Raw genomic sequence first — 25,848 nt, forward strand, 5'->3', positions numbered from 1 at the left:
TAGATTTGTTAATTTTTGAAAAAACAGAAGTATCCTGTGTCATTTTTAAAAGCCTAATTTCATTAGTCAGTGTGAGGAATATTCTAATTTCAGCACTTTTCTCCTTTTACAATAGGATTGGATTCAGCATCAAAATACATCTACTCATATTGAGAGCTGCCGCCAGCTACGTCAACAGTAAGAACAAGTTTTTCTTTTTTATAGGTAGCAAATTTACAAAATAGTTCATGTTCAAGTGTGACTGTTTAATACCATTTGTGTGGTACTTTAGAGAAAAATATTTTTAGAAAATTATTGCCTGTTTGAAATACTTTATAAAGTATATTTAATCTTTTCCCAAAAGGAGAGAATTAAATACGATCTTTTCTTCTGAATCCCTCCTAATGTAATCCCAGTAGGTAGACTTTAACAGGAACCTCTTATAACCCTGGAGTAACAAAATTAAATTGTATTCCTCCTACCGTCATTAAACGTGCTAATATAGTTGTGTGTCAAGTTACTGGTCACTAAAACTGACATACTAAACATGAGAGTAACATTTTGGGTGAAATGATTTTTGTGCAGCTGGTTTGGGATTTGGTTTTGTTCTTTATGAAAACATCACCAAATTTTTTTGAGATTATTCAGGACTCTTCTGGTCATAAATGATAAACAACTCAAAGTAGTTTTTTTTTCTTAAGTTTATTTATTTTGACAGAGAGCACATGTGCGTTGGGGAGGGGCAGAGAAGGGGGGAAAGAGAATCCCAAGTAGGCTCTGCCCTGTTAGGGCAGAGCCTGACAATGTGGGGCTCAATCTCGCGAACCTCACAAACCATGAGATCATGACCTGAGCCAAAATCAAGAGTTGGACACTTAACCGACTGAGTTCCCGAGGTGCCCCTCAAAGTAGTTTCTAAAGTAAGGAAATGTATTAGCGTATACAACTGGGAAATTTAAGAAGTGGTTCTAGTTTCAGGAACAGCTGGATTTGGATACTGAAACAAAAATCAAAGCAGTCAAATGTTTTTGTTCTTTGGCTGTTCTCTTCTGCTTTGGCCTTGTGAGATCCCAGGTACACTTCCTCTACAAAGCAAAATGACCCCCATAGTTTCAGACTTAAGGGAACTGTATAGTTAATAATTCCAGGAGTTAAAACCAAAATAGAAACACACAATAACCCTCAAAAAAACATCTTTCCTCATAAGTCCTTGGTTTGACTCTTTTGGTCTACTTTGAATTAGTTGTCCATCTTGAAATCAGGTATAATGGTTGTAAGAATTGGGTACTCTACCTGTGTTGGTGTCATGTCCTTGCTCCTGCTGTTGAGTGTGATAATAAGCCCTACCTGAATCATATAGACTGTACATGAGTAGAGATAGGAGTTGCTTCCCTATATAGATGCTGTGCAAGCATAAGTTAACTTATGGAGATAATTTGTCATCTGAATTAGATAGGCTTAGCTAGCACTGTAAATGGAAGATCTCTCTTAAACCATAAATTTTCTCAGATCAGTAGGATGTCTAATTCTTATGAAGATGAGGGATTTAAGTGGGAGTGAGTTACTTGTTATAGGTAGGCATTAATGCTAATAAGGGGATTCTAGCTACGTATACTGCCATCGGTTTACTAGAGGAAATGACATGTATGCCTATTAAAGCCATCTGGTTTTTTTTGTTGTTGTTGTTGTTTCTTGTACTTAGGACCTGATTTTAAAGTGCTTTCTGTGCCTGCCACTTAATTACTCCAGCCTACATTTTTACCTTTTTCAGGTTATGTGCTCTTGAATAATACCTTCTTGACTTTTTCTACACTGCAAAAAAATAATGACCAAAAAAATGGATTTGATTAGGTGCTTGGGATCATTCCATGGGAAAATATATGCTACTATATTCTTTGTTTTTTTAAGTTACATTGTGTTCCTTTTGTTTCTGTACCTTAATCTATATAGACATTCCTCTGCTGATGTATATTTAGGTTCTTAGTTCTTAAGGTTTATTACCTCTTTCCTCTCTTTGTCTTTGTTGGATCTTCCTGGAATATACCACAAGAGTAGTTGGTTAACCTGAGAAAAGATACATTACATCAGAATTTTAGTATTAATAATGAAGAATAATAGCTATATTCTTATTATTGTATGCTGGACCTAATTCTAAGTCCTTTACACAATTTAATCTTCACAGTAACCTTTTGAAATGTATATATAATGATTATTTGTGATTTTACCATGAAGGAAACTAAGGCACAGAGAGTCGTTTTCCCTGCTATCTCACAGCAAATCATCGGCACAACTAGTCTGTCTAGCCATGGATCTTTCCTCCTTCCCCCCCCTTTTACACTCAACATATTATTCTGAAAAGTTTCTAAGCTGCAAAAGTTGAAAGGATAGTAAACATTCATGTATTCATCTTTATTCACCAATTATTATCATTTGCCACATTTATTTTATTTTTATATAAACTTTTTTGAACTATTTGAAAATAAATTACAAACGTTATGGTAACATCACTCCTCAATTCAACATCTGTCTCCTCTAAGAGTAAGGAAATTTTTCTACAATGGTTATCTGTTATAACCACAATGAATCCCTGCCTATCCCCCAACCACACTCCCAATCTGAGATTCAGTCAGGATTCATGCATTACAGTCTCTTAAGCTGGAACAGCCTACTCTGCCTGTTTTGTTTCGTTTCATTTCATTTCATTCATTTATTTTTTTGAGAGGAATGCTTTCACAGCGTTGACTTCTTTTGAAACATCCAGGAAAGTTGTCTTATAGAATGTTCCAAAAGTACATTTTGTATTTTCTGTTTGTTTCCTTATAATTAAATTGAGATTGAACTTTTTGTCACAAAAACTATTGGTGATGTGTACACTGATCACATTGGGACATAGGTAATGTCTCTTAGGTTCTTGTTCTTAGGAATTATGCTGTACTGCCTTTGTGAGGAGTACCATGCTTCTGAAACACATTTTAAACTAGTTAGACAATATATAGATAGTCCAAACTCTACTTGAAGAATAGTATATATGTTTTATCTTCCTGCCCTGGCAGCAGAGACAAGAACATGTATTTTAGCAGTCAGCCTAATGAGGATCCAAAACATTACTACTAACTCTTGAACAGTGGCCCTCAAGATCTTGTGAATCCATAAACTGGAGAGCTCAAGGAACTTAATAACCTCTGTGTTGACAAGCAGCTATATTTCTAGCATTGTACATGTGAGAAAGCTAAAGCTTACTCACATTAAGTAACTGGGTTTCAGATGCATGGTCATTAAATGTCAGCATGTATACTTAGACCTAGCATTGTTTGATTCCAGAGGGCTTGCCTTTTTTTTTTTTTAAGATTTTATTTTTAAGTAATCTCCACACCCAACATGGGGCTCGAACTCACAGCCCTGAGATCAAGAGTCACATGTTCTACTGACTGAGCTAGCTAAGCGCTTCCAGAGGTCTTGCTTTTATTGATTGATTTGTTTATTTGTAAAGTTTATTTATTTATTTTGAGAGATTGAGTGAAAGAGCGCGTGTGCAGGCAGGGGAGGGACAGAGAGAGGATCCCAAGCAGCTCTGTGCTATTGGCACAGAGCAGGATGTGGGGCTCGAACCTGTGAACTGTGAGATCATGACCTGAGCCGAAACTGAGTCAGATGCTTAACCAACTGAGCCACTCAGGTGCCCTAGAGGTCTTATTGTTAAATGTTATATCATAGACCAGAAATTTACCTTCTTAGATGGTAATAAAGTAAAGGGTAAGTGTAAATGAAACAGTTATTCATGTTTTGACAATTGTTGATGCTGGGTGATGGATATGCTGGATTAAAGTTAACTTTTTTTTTGTCTTCATAGTTTGTCACCTTATAGTTACAAGATGCTTTAGGCATCATGTTTCTCAAAGCAGGAAGAAGGGAGCAAGAAGCAGGAAGAATTTTGCCAGTGGTTTTGCACCTATGTCTCATTCGTTTGAACCTATCACTGGCTATGTTCTAAGGAGGCTAGGAAAGCAAATATTTAGCTTTTTTTAGCCTTTGTAGTAGAGGCAGGCAAGTGAAAAGGAAGTTGAGAATTGCTGTTGAGTTAACCTGCTAACATTGTCTGAGACAAATAGTAACAAATAAAAGCCATTTTACCTTACTGTGGTTTTGACCTGACTTTATTTTCCTGCCAGGTGACTTGCTGTAAGAGTCGGCTGCTTCCATTTCCTTACCTGGCGCTCCTCTTGGTTATTGAAATTGTGTTTTTGAATATTAATTGGCTTAATGATTTAATTTCCAATTTAAAATTTTTTCCAAAATTTCCAATTAACCTTCCAAGTTCAGATTCTCTAGAAAAGTTGCGGATGAAGATGTCTTTTTCTTAGACTTCTATGATGTTACTGTTCCTTCTACTTTTTTTTCCTGTGGTTTCTTAATCTCTTTTATTGGTTTGTCTTTGCGTTACTCTTGAGTGTTGGTGTCCTCAGCCCCCTTTTTCCTGTAAACTGTATTCTCTGTTAGTCTCACACAGTCTGTGCTGTATGTGACTTCTGCATGCCTGATTTTTTAGTATCTTAGTCCTCATCTTTCCCCATAATTCCAGATATTTATTTCTAGTCGTTGTGAAAAATTCTTGTGTTCTCTTGCATTTCAGAGATGTTTATTGGTCCCCTATTGCCTTTTACTTAATGTGCACCCTCCTTACCTTTAGGACCTTCACCATTTGTAATTCTGAGCCACCGTTGCAGGTTTTTCCCCTCATAATTGCTTTTCATCATTTCCATGCTGCAGCCAGACCAGTTCCTGGAATAGAATACTTATTTTGCCTCTAAATTCTTTTATGTATCGCCACTTAATGAAACCTACCTTGATCCTTGCCTATTGGTAGACCTTAAAGGGCTACCTGGAAAACAGCCTTTTCTGCAAATTCTCCCGATTCTTCCCACCAGATGTGTCTTTTCGAGAACCACTAGGTACAGTGTAAAGGGATCCATACATGTTGTATTCTATAGAATTGTGTCCCCTGGAGTTCTGCAAAGTGCATGAACTGTCTTTGTCTTTTAGCCTCTACCTAAACTTGTGTCATGTACCTATTCTGTACCTCTTTACACACTTTTATGTGTATTCCCTATTTTACTTAAGTAAACTTCGAAGTCTTCAAAATTGAGAATGTGTTTCTTTTCCTTGAAATGCCTACTAGAGTAATGCTTTGATTATTTCTTGAATTAGACACTCAAATATTTTACTTCCAAGAAAATTTTCATATATTAATCTACTAATAAATTATGTAAACTTAGGTTTTGAATAGTCCTGATACATTGCAGGGAAAGATTAATTGAAACTTATAGTCTCATTTCAACTGTTCATTAATACTGTTTATTCTCAAAATAGGTATCCTGATTGGAATCCTGAGATCCTCCCATCAAGAAGGTAATTCTTTTTTGAATAGTGGTGTTGTTGAGACTTAATTTTTCTCTTAAAAGTAAACAGGTATTTTTTTTAAAGGTATTCTTTTTGAGTTCCTGTTTTGATTGTTTTCACTTTGAAACATCAGACAAATGCAGCAATCTCTATGAATCTTTAATTACCCAGCTTAAGTATGATAGCTCACCTCTGTGAACTTCTGGTTTTTATTTTTTTTAGTCTTTCCTGAAGATACTTTATGCGTTTGTTATTATTTTATGTTTCGGGGATCTTATGTTATAAATGCCTTGAAAGCTAGGAATGGTTTCATTAAGCTTTATATTCCCTAGGAGGTACCTATTTAATGTATGTATATACAAGTACAGCAGTCAAAGACTTTGATATTTGTAGCTGGTATAATCTCTCAGGAAAAATTGTTGAAAAGCATTTGTTCATGTAAGTCGTTTCTTAAATTCTTTATATAACTTAATACTTTCAATACATAATTGTCTATATTGTGATATAGGAAAAGCTCAGGAAATTGATGAAGGGTATTGTCTGTATATTAGCAAAACTGGGATCCAAGCAATTAGAGGGATAAACATTTGTTTGTTTCTTATTTATCTACAAGGCTGAATTGCACCATAACATAGGTTTTTTGTTTTAAATAAATATATGGTATCAGAGTTTGGTATTGTTAATAATCTGTTGTTAAGAAGGGACTTCGGGGGATGCCTGGATGGCTCAGTTGGTTAAGCATCCGACTCTTGGTTTTGGCTCAGGTCATGATCTCACTGTGGGTTTGAGCCCTGCACTGGGCTCTGCGCTGACAGCACGGAGCCTCCTTGGAATTCTCTCTCTCCCTCTCTCATTGCCCTCTCCCCACTGGCGCTTTCTCTCTCTAAATAAAAATAAACATTAAAAAAAAAGTGACTTTTGTTATTTAATATAACCTAAATTTACATTAAATTGCTGAATCTTTTGATCCCCCCTCACCCATTCTTTGTAGAAATGAAGGCAATAGAAAAGAAAATGAAACTCCAAGAAGACGTTCTCATTCCCCCAGTCCTAGACATTCTAGGAGATCAAGCTCAAGTCACAGATTCCGTCGATCTCGAAGCCCAATACGCTATATATACAGACCGAGAAGTCGAAGTCCAAGAATTTGCCATCGTTTCATTTCTAGATACAGATCCAGATCCCGTTCACCATATCGAATGAGAAATCCATTTAGAGGTAGTCCAAAATGCTATCGATCAGTTAGCCCTGAAAGGACATCACGGAGATCAGTGAAATCATCAGGTACACTTATGGATGTGAATAATAGATCTACTTATTTTGACTGAATTTTTCAGTTGGTTTTTTTTTTGAATTTTTTATTTCTATATTTTTAATAAGTTTGAAATGGTGACGTGTATGCTACTGTCAAGATTTAACCAAAGTTGACATTTTGCGCTATTTGCCTTAGCCCTTCTAATAAAATGGAATATTTCATTTCTGTGTTTAGAATTTCTATGTGAAATTGACCCACATCCCAACCTAGTCTGATCTTCTTTTATTAACTATCAGAAGAAATTTGGGAGACTTTATCTGTCTACCCAGAATCAAATTTAAAAACCATGGCTAGGCAAACATCTTAGTTTGGCCATGAGTTAATTTAAAATTTTTTTGGTATTTTTCATATTTTCAATCTGTGTCTTAATATTGGTTTAGTGACCTTTCTAGAAATATCTCAATATGTTTCCTCTGAGATCTTTTTAGAGGTCTCCAGCGTCTTCCCTTTTCCAACTACATGTCTGTGAAGCTGGATTTTCTTTATACATTTCAACCAAATTAATGTATCTATCAGACTGGATGCAGAAGCAGATATGATAATTCAGGTTTTAAGTGCAACATGAATATCTTTGGGAAAATACACAGTGGTGCTACTCCTCCACCTAATTTTTTGTTTGAGAATTAAGGTTGTTTTTCATAAAAATGTTATTTATGTTAACACAGGAGATTATTATTGTTAAATGAATTAGTAAATATTTTAAAATTTTGATTTCAATTTCTTATATGGTAAATACTGATAAATTTAACACAGAAACTCTTTGGAGTCCTCAGTTTTTAAGAGTGAAGGGGGATTCTGAAATCAGAAGTTTGAGGACCACTCAAGCTCATGAGTGAAGAATTGAAAACTCAGAATTTTTTTTGTGTGTATTTGCTTCCTGTTTGGTCTGACAGTGGCTCTATGTGATAAGTATTTGGGCATTTGAGTTCTTCCTTTTTCTTTACTAATGTGATGAGATAGTTTCCACCTTAAGTTCTTTTCAGTTGAAGTTTCATTTATGTCCTTTTTACTAGATAGAAAAAAAGCATTAGAAGATGTAGTACAACGATCCGGGCATGGGTCAGAATTCAGTAAACAGAAGCATCTTGAAGCAGTTGATAAAGGACACTCACCAGCACAAAAGCCTAAAACTGGCAGTGGATCAAAGCCATCAGTAAAATCTACAAACTCTACAAAGAGTGATTCAAATTTAGGGGGACATTCTACTCGTTACAAAGTCAAGAATATTGAAGATGACACATTACCAGAATGTAAACAAGTGTCTGATAAAGCTGTTTCTCTCCAGCGTAAGGTCAGTAGTTCTTGAATTGTTAGTGCAATTGTGTATATACATGTCTTATTATGACAGAAAAAGTTGCTTGAATTTTTTATTTTCATATTTTAAAAGTTTGAAATTGTGACTTGTTGAAGTATGTTGATATGGAATATTTTATTAGTTGGTTTTATGAATTTAGTAAAAGCCCAGTAATTCAAAATCTCATAGCTTACAAATAAATCCTGGAGGTTTGGCATTTGATGTAACAAAAGTGAGAACATTTCGGTGGTTTGGTGGTTTTTGGCTAGCCACACAAACAGGTTGTTGTGATGAGTTTTGCTCTTTGGTGGGTAAGGTGAATGTAATCACCAGCAATATAAATGAGTTTTTGTAAGCTGTACAAGTCTCTACTGAGAATTGATCATTTTTAATCAATTTTTTTACTTTTTTGAAGTATAGTTTAGAAGTCAAATACTCTTGTCCAGTGTAGAACAGCTTATTTTCTGGTACTGATTTATTGGTGTATTTTGACTGTTAGTTATAATCCTGAGGTATTATTTTATTACATATGTTAATTACTATTATAGTAAATAGTATATGAATCATCTGGAAAACATTAGGGTAATTGCTAATTTTAGGCCAAATTATCAGATGTTTAGTGTGTTGTAGTATTAACAAATCTTCAGGTATTTAGGTGCATATTACTCTTAACTTGTCTAAATATTTTCAACAGTTCTAATTCCTTGCCTTCAAAGAGCTTATATTTAGAAGGATACACTTAAAATGATCTACCTGTAATTACACAATTTTGAAGAGTGTTGGGAAGAAATTTTTTTTTTTTTTTTAATTTTTTTTTTTTTTTTCAACGTTTATTTATTTTTGGGACAGAGAGAGACAGAGCATGAACGGGGGAGGGGCAGAGAGAGAGGGAGACACAGAATCGGAAACAGGCTCCAGGCTCTGAGCCATCAGCCCAGAGCCCGACGCGGGGCTCGAACTCACGGACCAGGAGATCGTGACCTGGCTGAAGTCGGACGCTTAACCGACTGCGCCACCCAGGCGCCCCGGGAAGAAATTTTTAATATGGGGAATAGGCTAAATTAATGTTTAATGTTCTTTTCATTTTTTCCCAAGACTTGTAGATGGTGGCAGTGGAACTTTTTCAATGTTTGTTTATTTTTGAGAGAGGGAGACAGTTTTTGACATAGGTGATAAAGTTCATATTGCAGGGTATTCAGATTTTATACATATTTTATATGAATCTTTTTAAAGGTTATACTTACCTAGGTCTCATTTCTTTAACGTTTTAAAATTTATTTTTGAGAGACAGAGACAGAGCATGAGCTGGGGAGGGGCAGAGAGAGAGGGAGACACACAATCCAAAGCAGGCTCCAGGCTCTGACCTGTCAGCATAGAGCCCAACACAGGGCTTGAACCCACAAACTGTGAGATCATAACCGGAGCTGAAGTCGGATACTTAACTGACTGAGCCACCCAGGTGCCCCTACATATCATTTCAATTATTATTATTATTTTTTAGAAATCTTAGTTTTTTTGTTTATTTTTGAGAGATAGAGTGTGAGGTGGGGGGCAGGGGGGGATGACAGAGGATCCAAAGTGGGCTCTGTGCTAACAGCAGACAGCTCCATGTGGGGCTTGAACTCATGAACTACGAGATCATGGTGTGAGCCGAAGTTGAATGCTTAACTGACTGAGCTACCCAGGCGCCCCGATATCATTTCAATTATTAAAACACAGAGTTAACAAAGCTGTAATCTCAGCTTCATTAGTGATAGGCCTTGTAGATTCATATAGAAAACTATTCTTCAGTAGTTTTAGATTATTCCATAGGTCTTGTTTATTATAAAATGCTTCTAGACAGAAAAGAGCATTTGTGATTGTGTATGTATAAACTCTGACCACTGTTAGGGTTGAGTGGTAAAATATAAAACAGTTTTTACTACTTCAGCATTTAAAATTTTTTTTTAATTGTGCTAAAATGTTTAGAAAAGTCTGCTTAAAGGACTAAGGTTAATGGTAGCAGAAATTATATTGGGAATTATTATTGTACTTCACAGCTTAATTCAGTTTTTTAAAAATTTTCTTTCATTCAAATATAGCTTCGGAAAGACCAGTCTTCACATTATGGTTCAGTTCTTCTTATATCTGAATTACCAGAGGATGGCTGTACTGAAGAAGAGATTAGGAAAATATTTCAACCATTTGGAAAAGTTAATGATGTCCTCGTTGTTCCTTATAGAAAAGAAGTGAGTCTCTGTTCTCAAAATGCATACAAAGTTATTACTTGATAAAGACTGATGTTGGATCTTTTAGTAGCTTTTACTACATATATAATTAATAATTGAGAGTTAATGTGAATGATTAGATTCCAGTGAACAAGGTCCCAGCATACTGTTTTATATCCTTTAGAACAGGGATTGGTTAACTTTTTCTGTAAAGGGCCTGATAGTAAATATTTTAGGCTTTGCTGTAAGATTGAAGATACTCAACACTGCCATTGTAATACAAAAGTAGCCATAAATAATATACAAATGAATGGGCATGGGTTTGTTCAGAAAAACTGCTTGTGAAAACAGGTGACGGGTTATAGTTCGCTTTCCATTGCTTTACACACTGGTAAGATTATAGCAAAAAATGACTTTGGTGTGCCATACTTTTTACATGTGTATTGTATTCCAATGCCTCACACAGTAAAGTTCATTAAAATTATGAACAACCCCAGACTAAGTAGAACATAAAATCGTGAGACAAGGGGCGCCTGGGTGGCTCAGTTGGATAGGTGTCCGACTTCGGCTCAGGTTATGATCTCACGGTTTGTGGGTTTGTGGGTTTATGGGTTTGAGCCCCGCATCAGGCTCTGTGTTGACAGCTCAGAGCCTGGAGCCTGCTTCAGATTCTGTGTCTCCCTCTCTCTCTGCCCCTCTCCTGCTTGCACTTTATCTCTCTTTCTCAAAAATAAATAAACACTACAAAAAAATTTAAAAAAAAATGTGAGACAAAACAGGAGAACATAGTTGGTAGTGTTCATTGTTGCAAGAAACTTAAAAATGTCAGACTTAAAGCCGCTAGACCAGATCTTGCCTTCTCTGGTTACTCAGCCATGCCTCCTATGTCTCATGGTTCCACAAGCCTGCCACGGACCCCTGTTTTCCCCGTCCTTTCTTGGTAATAGTGTAGAAATTCTATAAGGTTAAATGTCCCATTTCAGGTGCGAAAACACCATAGAGATCAAATGACACTTGAGCAAAACAAAAAGAGGTAAAAGGAACCGGGAGTTGAGGCAATTTCATAGTTTTATGTTCCACAAAAAGTACCAAGTCATACAGAGAATTTTGAGTTAGATTTTTGACTAACAGTATAATACATTTTATTTAGGCTTACTTGGAAATGGAATTTAAAGAGGCAGTTACAGCAGTCATGAAGTATATTGAAACAACACCTCTTCTGATAAAAGGGAAAAATGTGAAAATATGTGTTCCAGGAAAGAAAAAATCACAGGTAAATTGGATTTAGATCACACATGTTTCATTGTTGTTGATTAATTTGATGATATGAACAGGGGCACCTGGGTGGCTCAGTTGGTTAAGCATGGCTCAGGTCATAACCCCCGGATTGTGGGATCAAGCCCTGCATCGGGCTGTGCACTGAGCCTAGACCCTGCTTGGGATTTTCTGTCTCTGTCTCTCTCTGCCTCTTCCTCCCCTGCTTGTACGTGGAGTGTCTCTCTCTCTCTCTCTCTCTCTCTCTCCCTCTCCCTCTCCCTCCCTCCCTCTCTCTCTCTCTCTCTCTTAGTAAAAATAAAATAAAGTATGATACATACATAAAATGCATAAAACATAAATGTTCACTCAGCAGATTGTATGTGTGTAGATTCAAATATATTGAAATTAACAACTTTATATAAATAGCACTATAAACAGTATTAAATGGCAAGCAGTAGAGCAGGAGAAAATACTTAACAAAGTTAGCAAACATCTGTGAAACCTCTACCTAGGTCACAAACTAACATTAACTGCATCCTGGAAGCCCCTTGCATACATCTTCTGAATTCTTACACCGTCCTTTCTGCCTAAAAGTAATCCTTAACTTGATTTCTAATACTGTAGTTGAGTTTTGCCTATTTTGAACTTTAAATAAACAATTATAGAGTGTATATAGTCTTTTGGGACTTGTGTTTCCTTAGAAGTATTAATATTTATGAGATTAGTCTTTCTAGACATTTTTTATGCTTTAGTTTAACCATTGGTAATGTCTGTGAAAGTACTTAGAAATATTCAGTAAGCTTTGCTTTGTTCACGAGTATTCTTTTCATGTAATTATTATATTTGCTGAAGAATGCCTACTTTATAGGGGCCTTGTAGCACTTTTCAATCAGTGATTTGGAGCTCTAACCATGTTAGTATATGTAGATTAATTATAGCTATTATAATTATTAGCTATTAATTACTATTTTAATGAGCTATGAATATCTGTTCCCATCTGTCTTTTAGGTTGTATTTTTTAAAAGACTTTTTAAAAAACTATTAAAAAGTTTTGTTTGGGGGCGCCTTGGTGGCTCAGTTGGTTAAGTGTCTGCCTTGATATCGGCTCAGTTTATGATCTCATAGTTTGTGAGTTCGAGCCCTGTGTTGGGCTCTGCACTGACAGCGAGGAACCTTCTTAGGTTCCTTTCTCTCTCCCTCTCTCTCTGCCCCTCCCCCTTGCACGCCATCTTTTTCTCTGTCTCTTAAAATAAATAAACTTTAAAAATTTCACTTGGGGGTGTTAATGATTTTAGATACTAATTTTGTACTATGTATTTTCTTCCTCTGTGTTGTTTATATGTATATCCATATATGAAGTTTTTAGTTTCAGTGTACTCAACGTTAATTTTTTTCCCTCTTAATGGCTTTTGCTTTTTTGCTTTCCTCTTGTTTTAGAAGACCTTCTCTATACCAATGCCAAGAAGATATGCTTCCATTATTATTTTAATGTATAAATTGTGGTATAATGTGTTATTGGGATCAACATTATTTCCAAAATGGAGAGCCAATTAGCCGAACACCATTTGTACCTAATTGGTTCTTCATTGATTTCAAAAGCTATCTTTATGTGTATAAATTGCCCTGCATATATAGATCTGTTTCAGACTATTGTTAGCTCAGTCTGTTTGTTTCTGTTCCAATAATACATAATTTCAGTTATTATTACAGTTATTATAATTTTATATAATTGCCTGTCTTTCTGATAGAATCTTTTTTCTTTGTTCCTAATAAATTTAGTTAATCTTGAACATTACTCCTGCGTATTGGTTTTAGAATCAGTTTAAGTTCTCTGAAAACTCTTTTTGGGAGTTTAACTGATATTGTATTGTGTATTGAAATTTTTATAATACTAACTCTGTTTAGAAAGATGGCTTGTCTCTGTTTATTTAGACCTCATTTAGTTTCTTTTCCTAATGTTCTTTTGTAAAGTTTCCATAATGTACATTTTGGAGGGGGTGTTAAGTTTATTTCTTACATTTATTTGTATATATCATAAATACTAGTTAAATTGCTTTTTGATAAAGCATCTATATTTTTTAATTTTATGTTTTCTGATTACTTACTAAGTAACCCATGATCCTGGTTTACATCTGTGACATGCCATCTCTTTATTTCCATTGTCCTATCTTGAATAATGAATTTTATGATAACCTTAATTATTACCAATTTTATTACTTAGAATTTCTTATATTTTCCGCTAACAGAAAATTTCACCAGTAGTTTATGAAATAAATGAGAGGTTTATTTATCTCATAACAGAAAGTCTGAAGGTAGGTGGTACACGGTTGGTACAGGAGCTCCGTGTCATCAGGAACCCAGCTTTTTTGTTTTTCTGATCCACCACCTTTAGCATGTACTTTTCATCCTCCGTTGATGAAGATGGTTGCCATACCTTCTGGCACCATTTTTATCTTCCAAGCAGAAAGAAAGGGATAAAAATCAAAAGCAATATGGGTTTTGATTTTTTTTTTTTGAAAGAATAAGTTCCTGAGCAACTTTTATCTACAATTGATTTACCAGAACAGTGACATATAACTTCCTCTAGTTGCAGAGGTGGAGTGAGAAGCAAGAATTGCATGCATAATTTAAGAACATAAACTTTATCCTGAAGACAGTTAAATGTTATTCCAGGTTTTGAACAGGGCTGTGACACAAAATGGATTAGATTCATTTGGGAGTGATCTGCAGAATGAACTAGGCAAGTGACTGAAGAAGGGAAAGAAAGGAAGCTTAGCAGATTGATTAAAGGGAAGAAGAGAAAAAAATCAATGAGGTCCAGTTAAAATACTTATTTAGTCAATCAGGCTACTATAATAATAGTAATGGTTTTGGGTACATATGCAAACTTGAGAATAGGAATGAGAAATGGCTCTTACTCTCAAACGAGACCTGACCGATCATTCAGTTGTGAAAACTGGGGAGATCAGTCTTATTTAATACTGAAAAATTTAATCTGGGGAAATGGGCGAATAAGGATACATCTAGGTTATTAGAATATTTCAGTAAGATTAAAATAATTCTCTTGGATAGCTTTTTGATAAGTTTAGTAAGGTAACAATAGAGGTCCAAGAAAAGCCCAACCATATTTACCATTCTGATTTTCATAGTAATGAATAGGGGAAACTATCAGCACTAGAAACTAGAAAATATGCACTCTACATGTCAAAAATACTGTTTTTCTTCAACTAAATATAGTTTGGGTGGTGCTGAATTGAAGGAGCCTTACAAAGCTAACTCATGACTCTTCTGTCCTAATCTAGCATCATTCCTAGGGATTGACTGGAGGAAAATCCCATGCAGGATTCCAGCTATGGCTTTTTCAGATTGGAAGTGTATAGATAACCTTCTTGGCCTTTTACCACAGGGGGAGAATCAAACTTTCTTGCCAGAGCAAGCCAAAAACAGTCTGGGAGCCCAAACTAGGAAAAAGAAGGGCAGTGCTATTGCCTTCTTGGTCCAGATATTACTTTTGGCGTGAATAGTCAAACCAAGACAAGTTTTCTGTCCACATTTGACGTTTCAGGTTAAGACTGCCTTTGATTCTGGGCCGCCTGGGTGGCTCAGTCGGTTGAGTGACCGACTTCGGCTCAGGTCATGATCTCACGGTTTGTGAGTTCGAGCCCCGCGTCGGGCTCTGTGCTGACAGCTTGGAGCCTGGAGCCTGCTTCCGATTCTGGGTCTCCCTCTCTCTCTGCCCCTCCCCCTCTCATGCTCTGTCTCTCTCTGTCTCAGAAATAAATAAACATGAAAAAAAAATTTAAAGACTGCCTTTGATTCTGGCTGTGATTCAAAGAATATTCTCTCCATTTTGCTACTTTGAATCAATAAATGATACAGAAAAGATGAAAATTTCCCACATCCCTGTATTTAAACCTGAAGGATTAAAATGAGTCTGCACAACTCTAACAAACTTAATTACCTTTAGTTATAAGTCAGTGTAATCTTTAATACTGATTCTTAAAACATTTTTGAGCTACTTTCTCCACCACCACTACCAAGAATCTGATGAAAGCAAGCATTGTTTTTTTTCCCCAGAGAAATGGACCATTGTGGTCCATACTCCTAGAATTTTCTTTAAAGAATCAGGAGCACTTGATCTAGAAAAAAGTATCAGATTTTCCATTGCAACTACGAAATAGTGCTGCAGCTCAACTCTGCAAAAACAAAACAAAAACAACAAGACTTAAAAAATTTTAATTTAGTATGTTTTGGCAAAATTCATGGAGACGTGACTTCTAAAACCTAGAGCAAGCAGTCAGCTAAGATCCAAGAAGATTGCATGGAAATGAAAAGCAATGTTGGGAAACAGTGATGAGTCGTTTGAGCATTATAGAAAATTCTAATGAGTAACAAGGAGATAAAACCAAAGATACAATCAGAATTCAGATGAGAATTTGATTTCATTTTAATTGAAAAACTATTTCTTAAAAATCTGTTATGTGTCAGGCATTGTGGTATCTGCAGAAGATATAGTGGTGACAAGACAGAGGTGCTTTCTTTTAAAAAAAAAAAATGTTTACTTTAAGAGAGAGCATGAGCAGGGAAGGGAAAGAGAGAGAGGGAGAGACAGAATCCAAGCAGCCTTCATGTTGTTAGCATGGAGCCCCATGCAGGGTTCAAACTCAGGAACTGTGAGATCATTGCCTAAGCCGAAATCAAGAGTCGGGCGCTTAGCCAACTGAGACACCCAGGCGCCCCAAGACAGATGTGCTTTCACCGTTCTTGGAACTTAAAGTCTATTCGTGAATATTAAAGAGTTTAAAATGGTGAAGACGAAAGACATGGTGGATACATTCAGGAAACCCAACCTGCATATAACTAAAATTATCCTCTACTTCCAACCCCAAGCATCCTTTATACTCCTTAAGCTGATAGGCATGGATCTCAAAAGTCTTTTACAGTTGCTGTTCCTTCTGTCTGGAATGCTTTCAATACAAGGATTCGCTTGCTCTCTTATCTCCTTTAGGTGTTTGCTCATATATCACCTTTTCAGTGCGACTTGCATAACTTACTGAAAGTTGCACAGCTTCTCATTCCTCAACAAGAGCTTCTGTTTCCCTCTTCTGTTATTTTTCTCCATAGCACTTGTTGCTAACAGATATATACATATTTTTAATTTCCTTATGGTCTTTCTTTCCTTACCCTTTAAAGTTAAACTCGTTTGAGAGCAGGGTCTTTGTTTTATTCACTACTCTCCAGTGCCTAAAATTGTGCTTGGCAGTTAGTGAGAATTCAATAAATATATGTTAAATTGATCTGAATTTCATAATAATGTTTTTTGTTAAATTTCTTGTACTCTTGTGTACTTTCCAAATTGCCTTTTGTATTTGGGGGAAAAAACTAATTTTTTCTTTTTCAAAATCTTTTTCATAGAACAAAGAGGTGAAGAAAAAAGCATCAGATTCAAAGAAAACAGCTGCATCTACTTTAAAGTAAGTAATTCCATGACTTTATAATGCTAGAATGAATGGGCATATGAATTAAAATTTTAAAATTTTTATACAACTGCATTTTTAATATATTTTATTACCCTGACTCCAGTTTAAATGGGACATTGTTCAAAATGAATACATTAAACTTTAAATTTTAAAATATTTACGTATATAGGTATGTAAGTAAATAAGTTCTGTGACCAGTGTGGGGCTTGAACTCATATCCCTGAGATTAGGAGTCTCATGCTCTACCTACTGAGCCATCCAGGCATCCCTGAACTTTTTTAGATCTAAGTTTTGCATCTTTAAAAGTTTTAGAACTTAAATTTTCAATCTTTGCCTAATTTTTTTCTTTTCAATAGAAAAGATCTAGATGCTTCCAAAGCTGTTGATACCGTGACTTCAGGTGCTGCTGGTAAGTTACTTTTAATACTCCTCCAAATGAGTATATTTTGTCAGTTTACTAAAAACTTCTTGCAAGATGATAGTAGAAAAACATTGTTTATTGTGCTTTAGTGAAAGGGATCCATATTGGTCCCTGTATTAAGCTAGTGGTTAATATTTAGTACATAAAGATTCAGTGAGGTAGTGTATGTAAAATACCTACCATAGTACCTCCTTCCATCTCCTACCAATAAGACAAAACATAAAAATACGTTAAGATTGCTTGATTGGTCTCCTTTGATTTTGAAAGTTTGCTGAGAGTGCAAAAGTAAGCAAAACAGAGCAAACAAATTGATGTCACTACACTTCTGTGTTGAAGTTGTTTCTTTGTACTCAGGAAAACATTGCAGATATTTATTAGGTATCTAGCTAAGTGAATTTTGCATATAGTTTCAATAAACCGCATTTTCTCAGTCTGTTTAGGTTTGGAAAGAAGTTATTGCCGAAACAAACACTCTTGACTTTAGTAAGAATAGATAGCTTGATAGTGAAGGATGAGACAGAAAAACTAAAATAAATAGACATAAAATATATTTAGAAAGTTAAATTCTTTTGTGTGTTATCTTTTAGAAAAGCCAGTGTACAGTGTATTCTGGATTTCTATTCAGAAATTCATATATAATATGTATGGGGAAGGAGGCATAGAGAGGTGCAGAAGATTACTTCAGTTAGGGAGATGATAAAACAAAAGTAACAATTGGGGAATCACTTTGTTATAGAAAGCCTTGAAAAGTCATGTTGGGAAGTTTTTAAGTTTGACCTTGTTAATAGCATTTCTCAGAATATGGTGTGTTAGAGACTAAGTCCTGGAAGATACTTTGGATCAAGTTTGTATTATGGCTTTTTCTTTTTTTTCCCCCTTTAAAAAAATTTCATAGACTACGTTCCCATTATTAAATCCTGCAGGGCAGGAAAGAAACCTGTTTAGCTTTGTTTAACCCACTGTTGATGAAGCTTGGCTAAGGTACTCCCCTTTTTTTCTGTGTAAGACCTAGAAATAATTAGTATAGACTCTGGGAAATTGCCATAGAGAATAAACCACTAGATTGTTACATAGATTGGATAAATGGAAAGATTGAAAAATCCTGTTGAGAAAACACAGTTGGGATTCCTTTTAAGGTAATAGGGACTGGATGTAATAATATTAATTAAAATGGTGTGGGGTGGTAAAATCTGAATTTTTATTATATAGAATTTTTTAGTGGATAAAATTTAAAATTAAAATAATTTAAAATGTTCAAGGTTTTAGGCTAGGTGGTTTTTACTAGAAGAATGTGGCAATATTTGATTATAATAGGAAAATTTAGATGCAGTGGTCTCTTTGAATTTGAGGAAAACCATGAACTCACATTTCAACATTGATAAATTTCATCTGTCAAAGACTATCGGACATATTGTCTAGGTCAGCCAGTCACATGGTGTTAAAAGTGGGATACCTGAGAAATTATTTGTCAAGATTGAGGTCTAAATTTTAGGAGTGGTCCTAACACATAAAAGCAATGAGTAGAGGGAGAAGTGCTTCAAACCAAGTATTTCCTCCCTTCTAATATAACTATAGAAAGACAGGAGCCTGTAAATAGGACTGAGAAAATGTCAGGTGAGAAAGGTGAGGGTGTATGGTACCTTTTTTGAGATCAGCAATGTCAGATTGGACAGTGACAAGTTAATAATGGGAGTTTTAAAGAGAACTTTGATTACAAGCACAAATCAGGATGAAGAGAAGTCAGGAAGCAAAAGTGTAATTTGATCAGAATGATAAACTTCAGAACTGTTACCCATCACTAATTAAAAAGAGGTAAGAATACCGAGCACCTACTATATGCTTATAATAGGAGATACTTTTTAAAGTGTTAGGATATGTCAGTGAACCAAATAGGCAGGATCTCTATTTCCAAGTAGCTTACATATTAGTTGAAGTGACAGATAATAAATACTAAATAACATGCTCTATAAAGTGAGAAGAGCTGTGATAAGTGATCCAGGGTTAGTTTGATTTGGAGTTAGAATTTACTGTTTAGAATTTGGTAATTATTTGTTAATTAGAAGAATCTTCCAAGGGGCATAATCTGTGCCAGAAGACAGGAAACAAGAAAAAGAAACTTACCATTGGTTATGATAATTAATACCAGGCAATTTATGTTATCTCACTTAATCTTTCAAATCACCCTTCTCATTTTATACATGAGAAAACAGATTAAGAGAGTAAATAATTTAAGTTTAAATGACTTATTCAGGGTTACATGGAAGAGTTAGGATTCAGATCTAAAACTGTATGATTTCAAAGTTTCTCACCTATATTAAACTGCCTCTCTGAGAATAAAAACTTGTTTTTCATTTCCTTTGATTGCTCTTTTATCGTCCCTTAATTGTTTCCCTAAGTGTCTGTTCCTCTTACATCATACTTGTCTTCCTGGTTTTTTTTCTTCTCATGTAGGTTTAAGGACCAGTGACATTTTGCATATGTACAGAAACCTCTCTATCCCCTTAAGTTTACTCCTCTCATTTTCTTGTGTCATCTAACAGTCACCACTAATCCTCCAGTGTGGAAACTGTTAGTAATCCTATCCCTGTCCTTTTTTCTTCTACCCAACCCTGTTCAAACTTAAATACCATTCTTCCTCTTTTCATCTAATCCGTGGCTGATTCAAACTAGTTCTCTCGCAAATCTACCTCAAACTATGTCTTTCACTATTGCTGCATCACATCTGTACCTGTTTTAATTGCTTCACATTCCTGACTGGTATTTATATTCCACTCTGTACTTAATTATTCACACTGATGCCCAGAAGTCACTTGAAGGCAGATCTGATCATTCCACTTCTAGTGACCCACGGGGGAAAGCCCAAATTCTTCAGCGTTGAATAAATGACCCTTTACGCTTGTCCCAGATTACTTTTTCAGTGTCTTGTCACCTGTATGCTGTCCATTTGTTTGGAATTGTCTGAATTCTACTTTACTTACTAAGCACTTGTTATATACCTGCTTAAGTAGGTGCCAGGCCTTGTGCAAGGTACTAAAGATAGAAAGTTAATTACGACTCCTTTTTTAGGGTGGAGGTGGAGGAAATTCTAATTTATTTTTTAAGGCCCATCTCAGATATAACTTTTTTGTGTTACCTTCTCTGACTCACCTAGACAGTTAGAAGCTCCCAATTCCCTTCTAGTAATACTGGATACATTGAGTGACGTGGTATTAGTAGTTTGTTAAGTCTATCTCTTTTACTTGGCTGAGTAAGGGAATATTTGTAGGAGGAAGAATACAGGGGCACTGAAATTGAGTTTATATTGTTGCGGCTGAACCCGTGGGAAAACATAGCCATAATTTTCTAGTTTGTCATCCTTGATTTAATGATGTTTTTTGTGTAAGATTTTATTGGTTTAGTTTTTGTTTGTTTTTAGTAAATGTATCTTATTCTTTATGCTTTTCAATTCCTAGATGAAAATGACTTTTCTTTTAGGAAATAAAACAGATGAACAAATGAAAAAAAAGAGGCAAACCAAAAAACAAACTCTTAACTATAGAGAATAAGCAGATGGTTACCAGAGGAGAGGTGTATGGGGGGAGGGGTAAAATAGGTGAAAAGGATTAAGAGTACACTTATCTTGGTGAACAGTGAATAATATATGGAACTCCTTTTTTTTCCTAAGCCTGTTTTCTTCTTTTTCAATGTTTATTTTTGAGAGAGAGAGAGACAGAGCACAAGTGGGGAGGGGCAGAGAGAGAGGGTCACAGAATCCGAAGCAGGCTCCAGGCCCTGAGCTGTGAATACAGCCCCACACGGGGCTTGAACCCACGAATCATGAGATCATGATCTGAGCTGAAGTCAGACGCCTAACCAACTGAGCCACCCAGGCGTGAATATTATATGGAACTTCTATATTGTATTCCTGAAACTAATACAACACTTGATGTTAACTACATTGGAATTAAAATTAAAAAAAAAAAAAAAAAAAGTGACTTTCAATCCTTTATTTCCCCAATAAAAGCACTCGATTCAAATAGTTCCCACATCGGAGTTCCACAAACCTTTAAGGAAGTAGTAAATCTAGTTTGATTTCAGCTATCCTGTGGCATTCAGAGGAAAGGAAAACTATCTTTAAAACTGGAGACGGAGAGAAGGGAAACAAGAAAAAGCAGGCTAATATGGACATCAGTGCTGACAGAGACACTATATGCCTATCAGAAGGGTTAGACAAAATTGTAACACCAAATGCTATAAAGGATGTAGAGAAAGTTGTAAGTTGCTATTGGGAATTTAAAATGGTACAGAAAAGAGTATTGCAGTTTTTTTTAAGTTAATGAATTTAAGTAATCTCTGTACTCAGCATGGGGATTGTACTCATGACCCCAAGATCAAGAGCCGCACTGCCTGCTGACTGAACCAGTTAGGTGCCCAAGTATTGCAGGTTCTTAACAAAACTAAGCATATGCTTACGATAGCACCCAGTGGTTATGCTCTTTGGGCATTTATACCACATGGATGAATTACATTTACAAAAGACCTCTTCACACAAAACCCTGTGCGTGAATATTTTTAGCATCTTTAAAAAAAATTTTTTTTTTAATGTTTATTTATTTTTGAGAGAGAGTGAGAGAGTGTGAGCAGGGGAGGGGCAACGAGAGAGGGAGACACAGAATCCAAAGTAGGCTCCAGGCTCCAAGCTGTCAGCACAGAGCCAGATGCGGGGCTGAAACTCATAAACTGCGTTTAATTAACATACAGTGCAATATTGGTTTTAGGAGTAGAATTCAGTGATTTATCACTTACCATACAATACCCAGTACTTCTCACAACAGGTGCCCTCCTTAGTATCCATCACCCTTCTAGCCCATCTACCCACCATGCTCCATCACCCCTTAATTTGCTTTCTAGCATTTAGAGTCTCTTGTGGCTTGTTTCCCTCTCTTCTCTTTTTGACCCCCTTCCCATATGTTCATCTGTTTTGTTTCTTAAATTCCACATATGAATGAAATTATATGTTATTTGTCTTTCTCTGATTCTAGCTCCATCCATGTTATTGCAAATGGCAAGATTTCATTCTTTTTGATGGCTGAGTATTATTCCAGTGTGTGTGTACATACGTGTACACACACACGCCACATCTTTATCTTTTCATCAGTGGATGGACATTTGTGCTCTCTTCATAGTTTGGGTATTGTTGATAATGCTGCTATAAATGTTGGGGTGCATGTGCTCCTTTGAATCTGTATTTTTGTATCCTTTGGGTAAATACCTAATAGTAAAATTGCTGGGTCATAGGGTAGTTCTATTTTTAGTTTCTTGAGGAACCTCCATACTGTTCAGAGTGGCTGCCCCAGTTTGCATTCCCACCAACTGTGTAAAAGGGTTCCCCTTTCTCCACATCTTTGCCAACATTTGTTTCTTGTGTTGTTACTTTTAGCCATTCTGACAGGTGTGAGGTGGTATCTATTGTTAGGTTTTGATTTGTGTTTTCGCTGGTGATGAGTGATGTTGAGCATCTTTTCATGTGTCTATTAGCCATCTGGATGTCTTCTCTGGGAAAGTGTCTATTCTAATGTCTTCTGCCCATTTCTTAACTGTGTATTGCTTTTTGAGTGTCAAGTTTTTTTTTTTTTTTTTAATTTTTTTTTTCAACGTTTATTCATTTTTGGGACAGAGAGAGACAGAGCATGAACGGGGGAGGGGCAGAGAGAGAGGGAGACACAGAATCGGAAACAGGCTCCAGGCTCTGAGCCATCAGCCCAGAGCCTGACGCGGGGCTCGAACTCCCGGACCACGAGATCGTGACCTGGCTGAAGTCGGACGCTTAACCGACTGCGCCACCCAGGCGCCCCTTGAGTGTCGAGTTTATAAGTTCTTTATAGATTTTGGATACTAACCCTTTATCAGATAGGTCATTTGTAAATATCTTCTCCTATTCCGTAGGCTGCCTTTTAGTTTTGATTGTTTCCTTCCCTGTGCAGAAGCCTTTTATCTTGATGAAGTCCCAGTAGTTCATGTTTGCTTTTGTTTCCCTTGCCTTCGGCAATATGACTCGTAAGAATTTGCTCTGGCCAAGTTCAAAGAGGCGGCTACCTGTTTTCTCCTCTAGGATTTTGATGGTTCTCTGTCTCACAGGTCTTTCGTCCATTTTGAATTTATTTTTGTGTATGGTATAAGAAAGTGGTCCAGTTTCATTCCTCTGCACGTTGCTGTCCATTTTTTCCAACACCATTTGTTGAAGAGACTGGATTTTGTTTTGTTTTGTTTTTAATTTTTTAATGTTTATTTTTTTTGAGAGAGATGAAAGAGAGACAGACTGTGAGCAGGGGAGGGGCAGAGAGAGAGGGAGACACAGAATCTGAAGCAGGCTCCAGGCTCTGAGCTGTCAGTACAGAGCCTGATGTGGGGCTTGAACTCAAGAACCGTGAGATAAAGAGCTGAGCCTAAGTCAGACATTTAACTGACTGAGCCACCCAGGTGCCCCTGAGACTTTTTTTTCCCACTGGATATTCTTCCCGGCTTTGTCAAAAACGAGTTGACCATATAGTTGTGGGTCCATTTCTGGGTTTTCTATTGTGTTACATTGATCTGTGTTTGTTTTTGTGCAAGTACCATACTGTCTTGATGATTACAGCTTTATAATATAGCTTGAAATCTGGAATCATGATGCTTCCAGTTTTGTTTCTCTTTTGCAGAATTGCTTTGGCTATTTGGGGTCTTTTGTGGTTCCATACAAATTTTAGGATTGTTTGTTCTAGCTCTGCAAAAAATACTGGTGGTATTGTATAGGGATTGCAATAAATGTGTAGATTGCTTTGGGTAGTATAGACATTTTAACAATGTTTGTTCTTCCAGTCCATGAGCATGCATGGAATGCTTTTCCATTTCTTTGTGTCCCCTTCAGTTTCTCTCATAAGTATTCTATAGTTTTCAAAGTATAGATCTTTTACCTCTTTAGTTAGGTTTATTACTAAGTATCTTGCTATTTTTGGTACAGTTGCAAATGGGGTCTATTCCTTGATTTCCTTTCCTGTTGCTTCGTTATTGGTGTATAGAAACACAACAGATTTCTGCACATTGATTTTGTATCTTGCAACTTTGCTGAGTTCATGTATTATTTCTAGCAATTTTTGGTGGAGTCTTTCAGGTTTTCTAGAGTATCATGTCAGCTGCAAATAGTGAAAGTTTGACTTCTTCCTTGTGGGTTTGGATGCCTTTTATTTCTTTTGGTTGTCTTGATTGCTGAGGCTAAAACTTCCAGTACTATGTTAAATAGCAGTGGTGAGCATGGACATCCTTGTCTTGTTCCTGACTGTAGGGGAAAGTTTCTCAGTTTTCCCCATTGAGGATGACATTACTTGTGGATCTTTGTATATGGCCTTTATGATGTTGAGGTATGTTTCATCTATCCCTACTTTGTTGAGGGTTTTAGTCAAAAATGGAGGCTGAATTTTGTCAGAAGCATCTTTATTTGTAATAGCCAAAAACTGGAAATAAGTCAAAAGTCCTTCAGTGGGTGAATGGTTAAATTGTGAGGTATCTGTAGCATGGAATACTACTCAGCAATAAAAAGGAACAAACTATTGATACGTGCAGCACTCGGATGGATTGCAGGGGAATTAAACTGAATGATGAAAAAAATGGGTCTCATAGAGAATAGATTTGTGGTTGTCAGATTGAGGAGTGAGGCAGGTGGCTATTTCTATAAGTGGGTGGTAAGAAAGATCCTTGTGATGGAGCTTTCTGTATCTTAACTCATGGTCACAGTAATCTACATGTATATGACAGAATTTCATAGCACTAAATACACATTAATGAATGTGTAGAACTGGGAAAATGTTGGTAATTGTATTAATGTCAGTTTACTGTTTGTGATATAGCATGTAGTTATGCCAGATATTACCATCAGGGGAAACTGGGTGAAGGGTGTATGGGATCTTTCTGTATTATTTCTTACAACTGCTTGTGAATTTACAGTTGTCTTCAAATAAAAAGTTAAATGTTTTTTTTAATTTCTTTTTTTAATGTTTTATTTATTTTTGAGAGAGAGAGAGAGTTCAAGCAGGGGAGGGGCAGAGAAAGGGAGACACAGAATCTGAAGCAGGCTCCAGGCCCCAGGCTGTCAGCACAGAGCCCAACGTGGGGCTCGAACCCACAAACCATGAAATCATGGCCTGAGCCGAAGTCAGATGCTTAACCGACTGAGCCACCCAGGCGCCCCTCAAAATTAAATGTTTTTAAATGCTGTGATAAAGCTATCATAATAAATTAAAACTACAGAACAATTTCATTTAAGAGTATTGATGTAAAATTTTAAATAAAATTTTAGCATATAGAGGCTGTGAGCACATTAAGTGAATAATATGCTATGCCCAAGAAGGTACCGCATCAGAAATTTAAAAGTGTTTCAAAATTAAGAGATCTGTTAAAATAGCTCACCAAATTAAATAGAGAAAGATAAATGCTGAGATCGATACTGGTAGAATTCAACATCCACTCCTAAGCATCAAAAAACA

General features: G+C 36.1%; 1 protein-coding gene across 16 annotated transcripts in view; it reads left to right on the forward strand.

Annotated features, from left to right (window-relative positions):
* The window catches only part of ZNF638 (zinc finger protein 638), a 139,082-nt gene that overhangs the window by 74,445 nt on the left and 38,789 nt on the right, over nt 1–25,848 (forward strand). For 12 of the 16 annotated variants that reach the window (XR_006703539.1, XM_045446411.1, XM_045446413.1 and 9 more), the window contains exons 3-10: nt 116–177; nt 5,347–5,385; nt 6,368–6,660; nt 7,705–7,982; nt 10,067–10,213; nt 11,343–11,465; nt 16,865–16,923; nt 17,286–17,338. Coding sequence is in view for 15 of the 16 variants with exons in the window: in XM_045446411.1 (XP_045302367.1) it covers nt 116–177; nt 5,347–5,385; nt 6,368–6,660; nt 7,705–7,982; nt 10,067–10,213; nt 11,343–11,465; nt 16,865–16,923; nt 17,286–17,338 (1,054 nt within the window). In the remaining variant the exon portion in view is untranslated. The remainder of the gene's footprint in view (nt 1–115; nt 178–5,346; nt 5,386–6,367; nt 6,661–7,704; nt 7,983–10,066; nt 10,214–11,342; nt 11,466–16,864; nt 16,924–17,285; nt 17,339–25,848) is intronic. The other 4 variants (XM_045446414.1, XM_045446422.1, XM_045446415.1 and 1 more) reach the window with 1 other exon arrangement.

The sequence above is a fragment of the Leopardus geoffroyi genome, chromosome A3 (assembly GCF_018350155.1).
Source record: "Leopardus geoffroyi isolate Oge1 chromosome A3, O.geoffroyi_Oge1_pat1.0, whole genome shotgun sequence".
In the NCBI taxonomy this organism is placed as follows: domain Eukaryota; kingdom Metazoa; phylum Chordata; class Mammalia; order Carnivora; family Felidae; genus Leopardus; species Leopardus geoffroyi.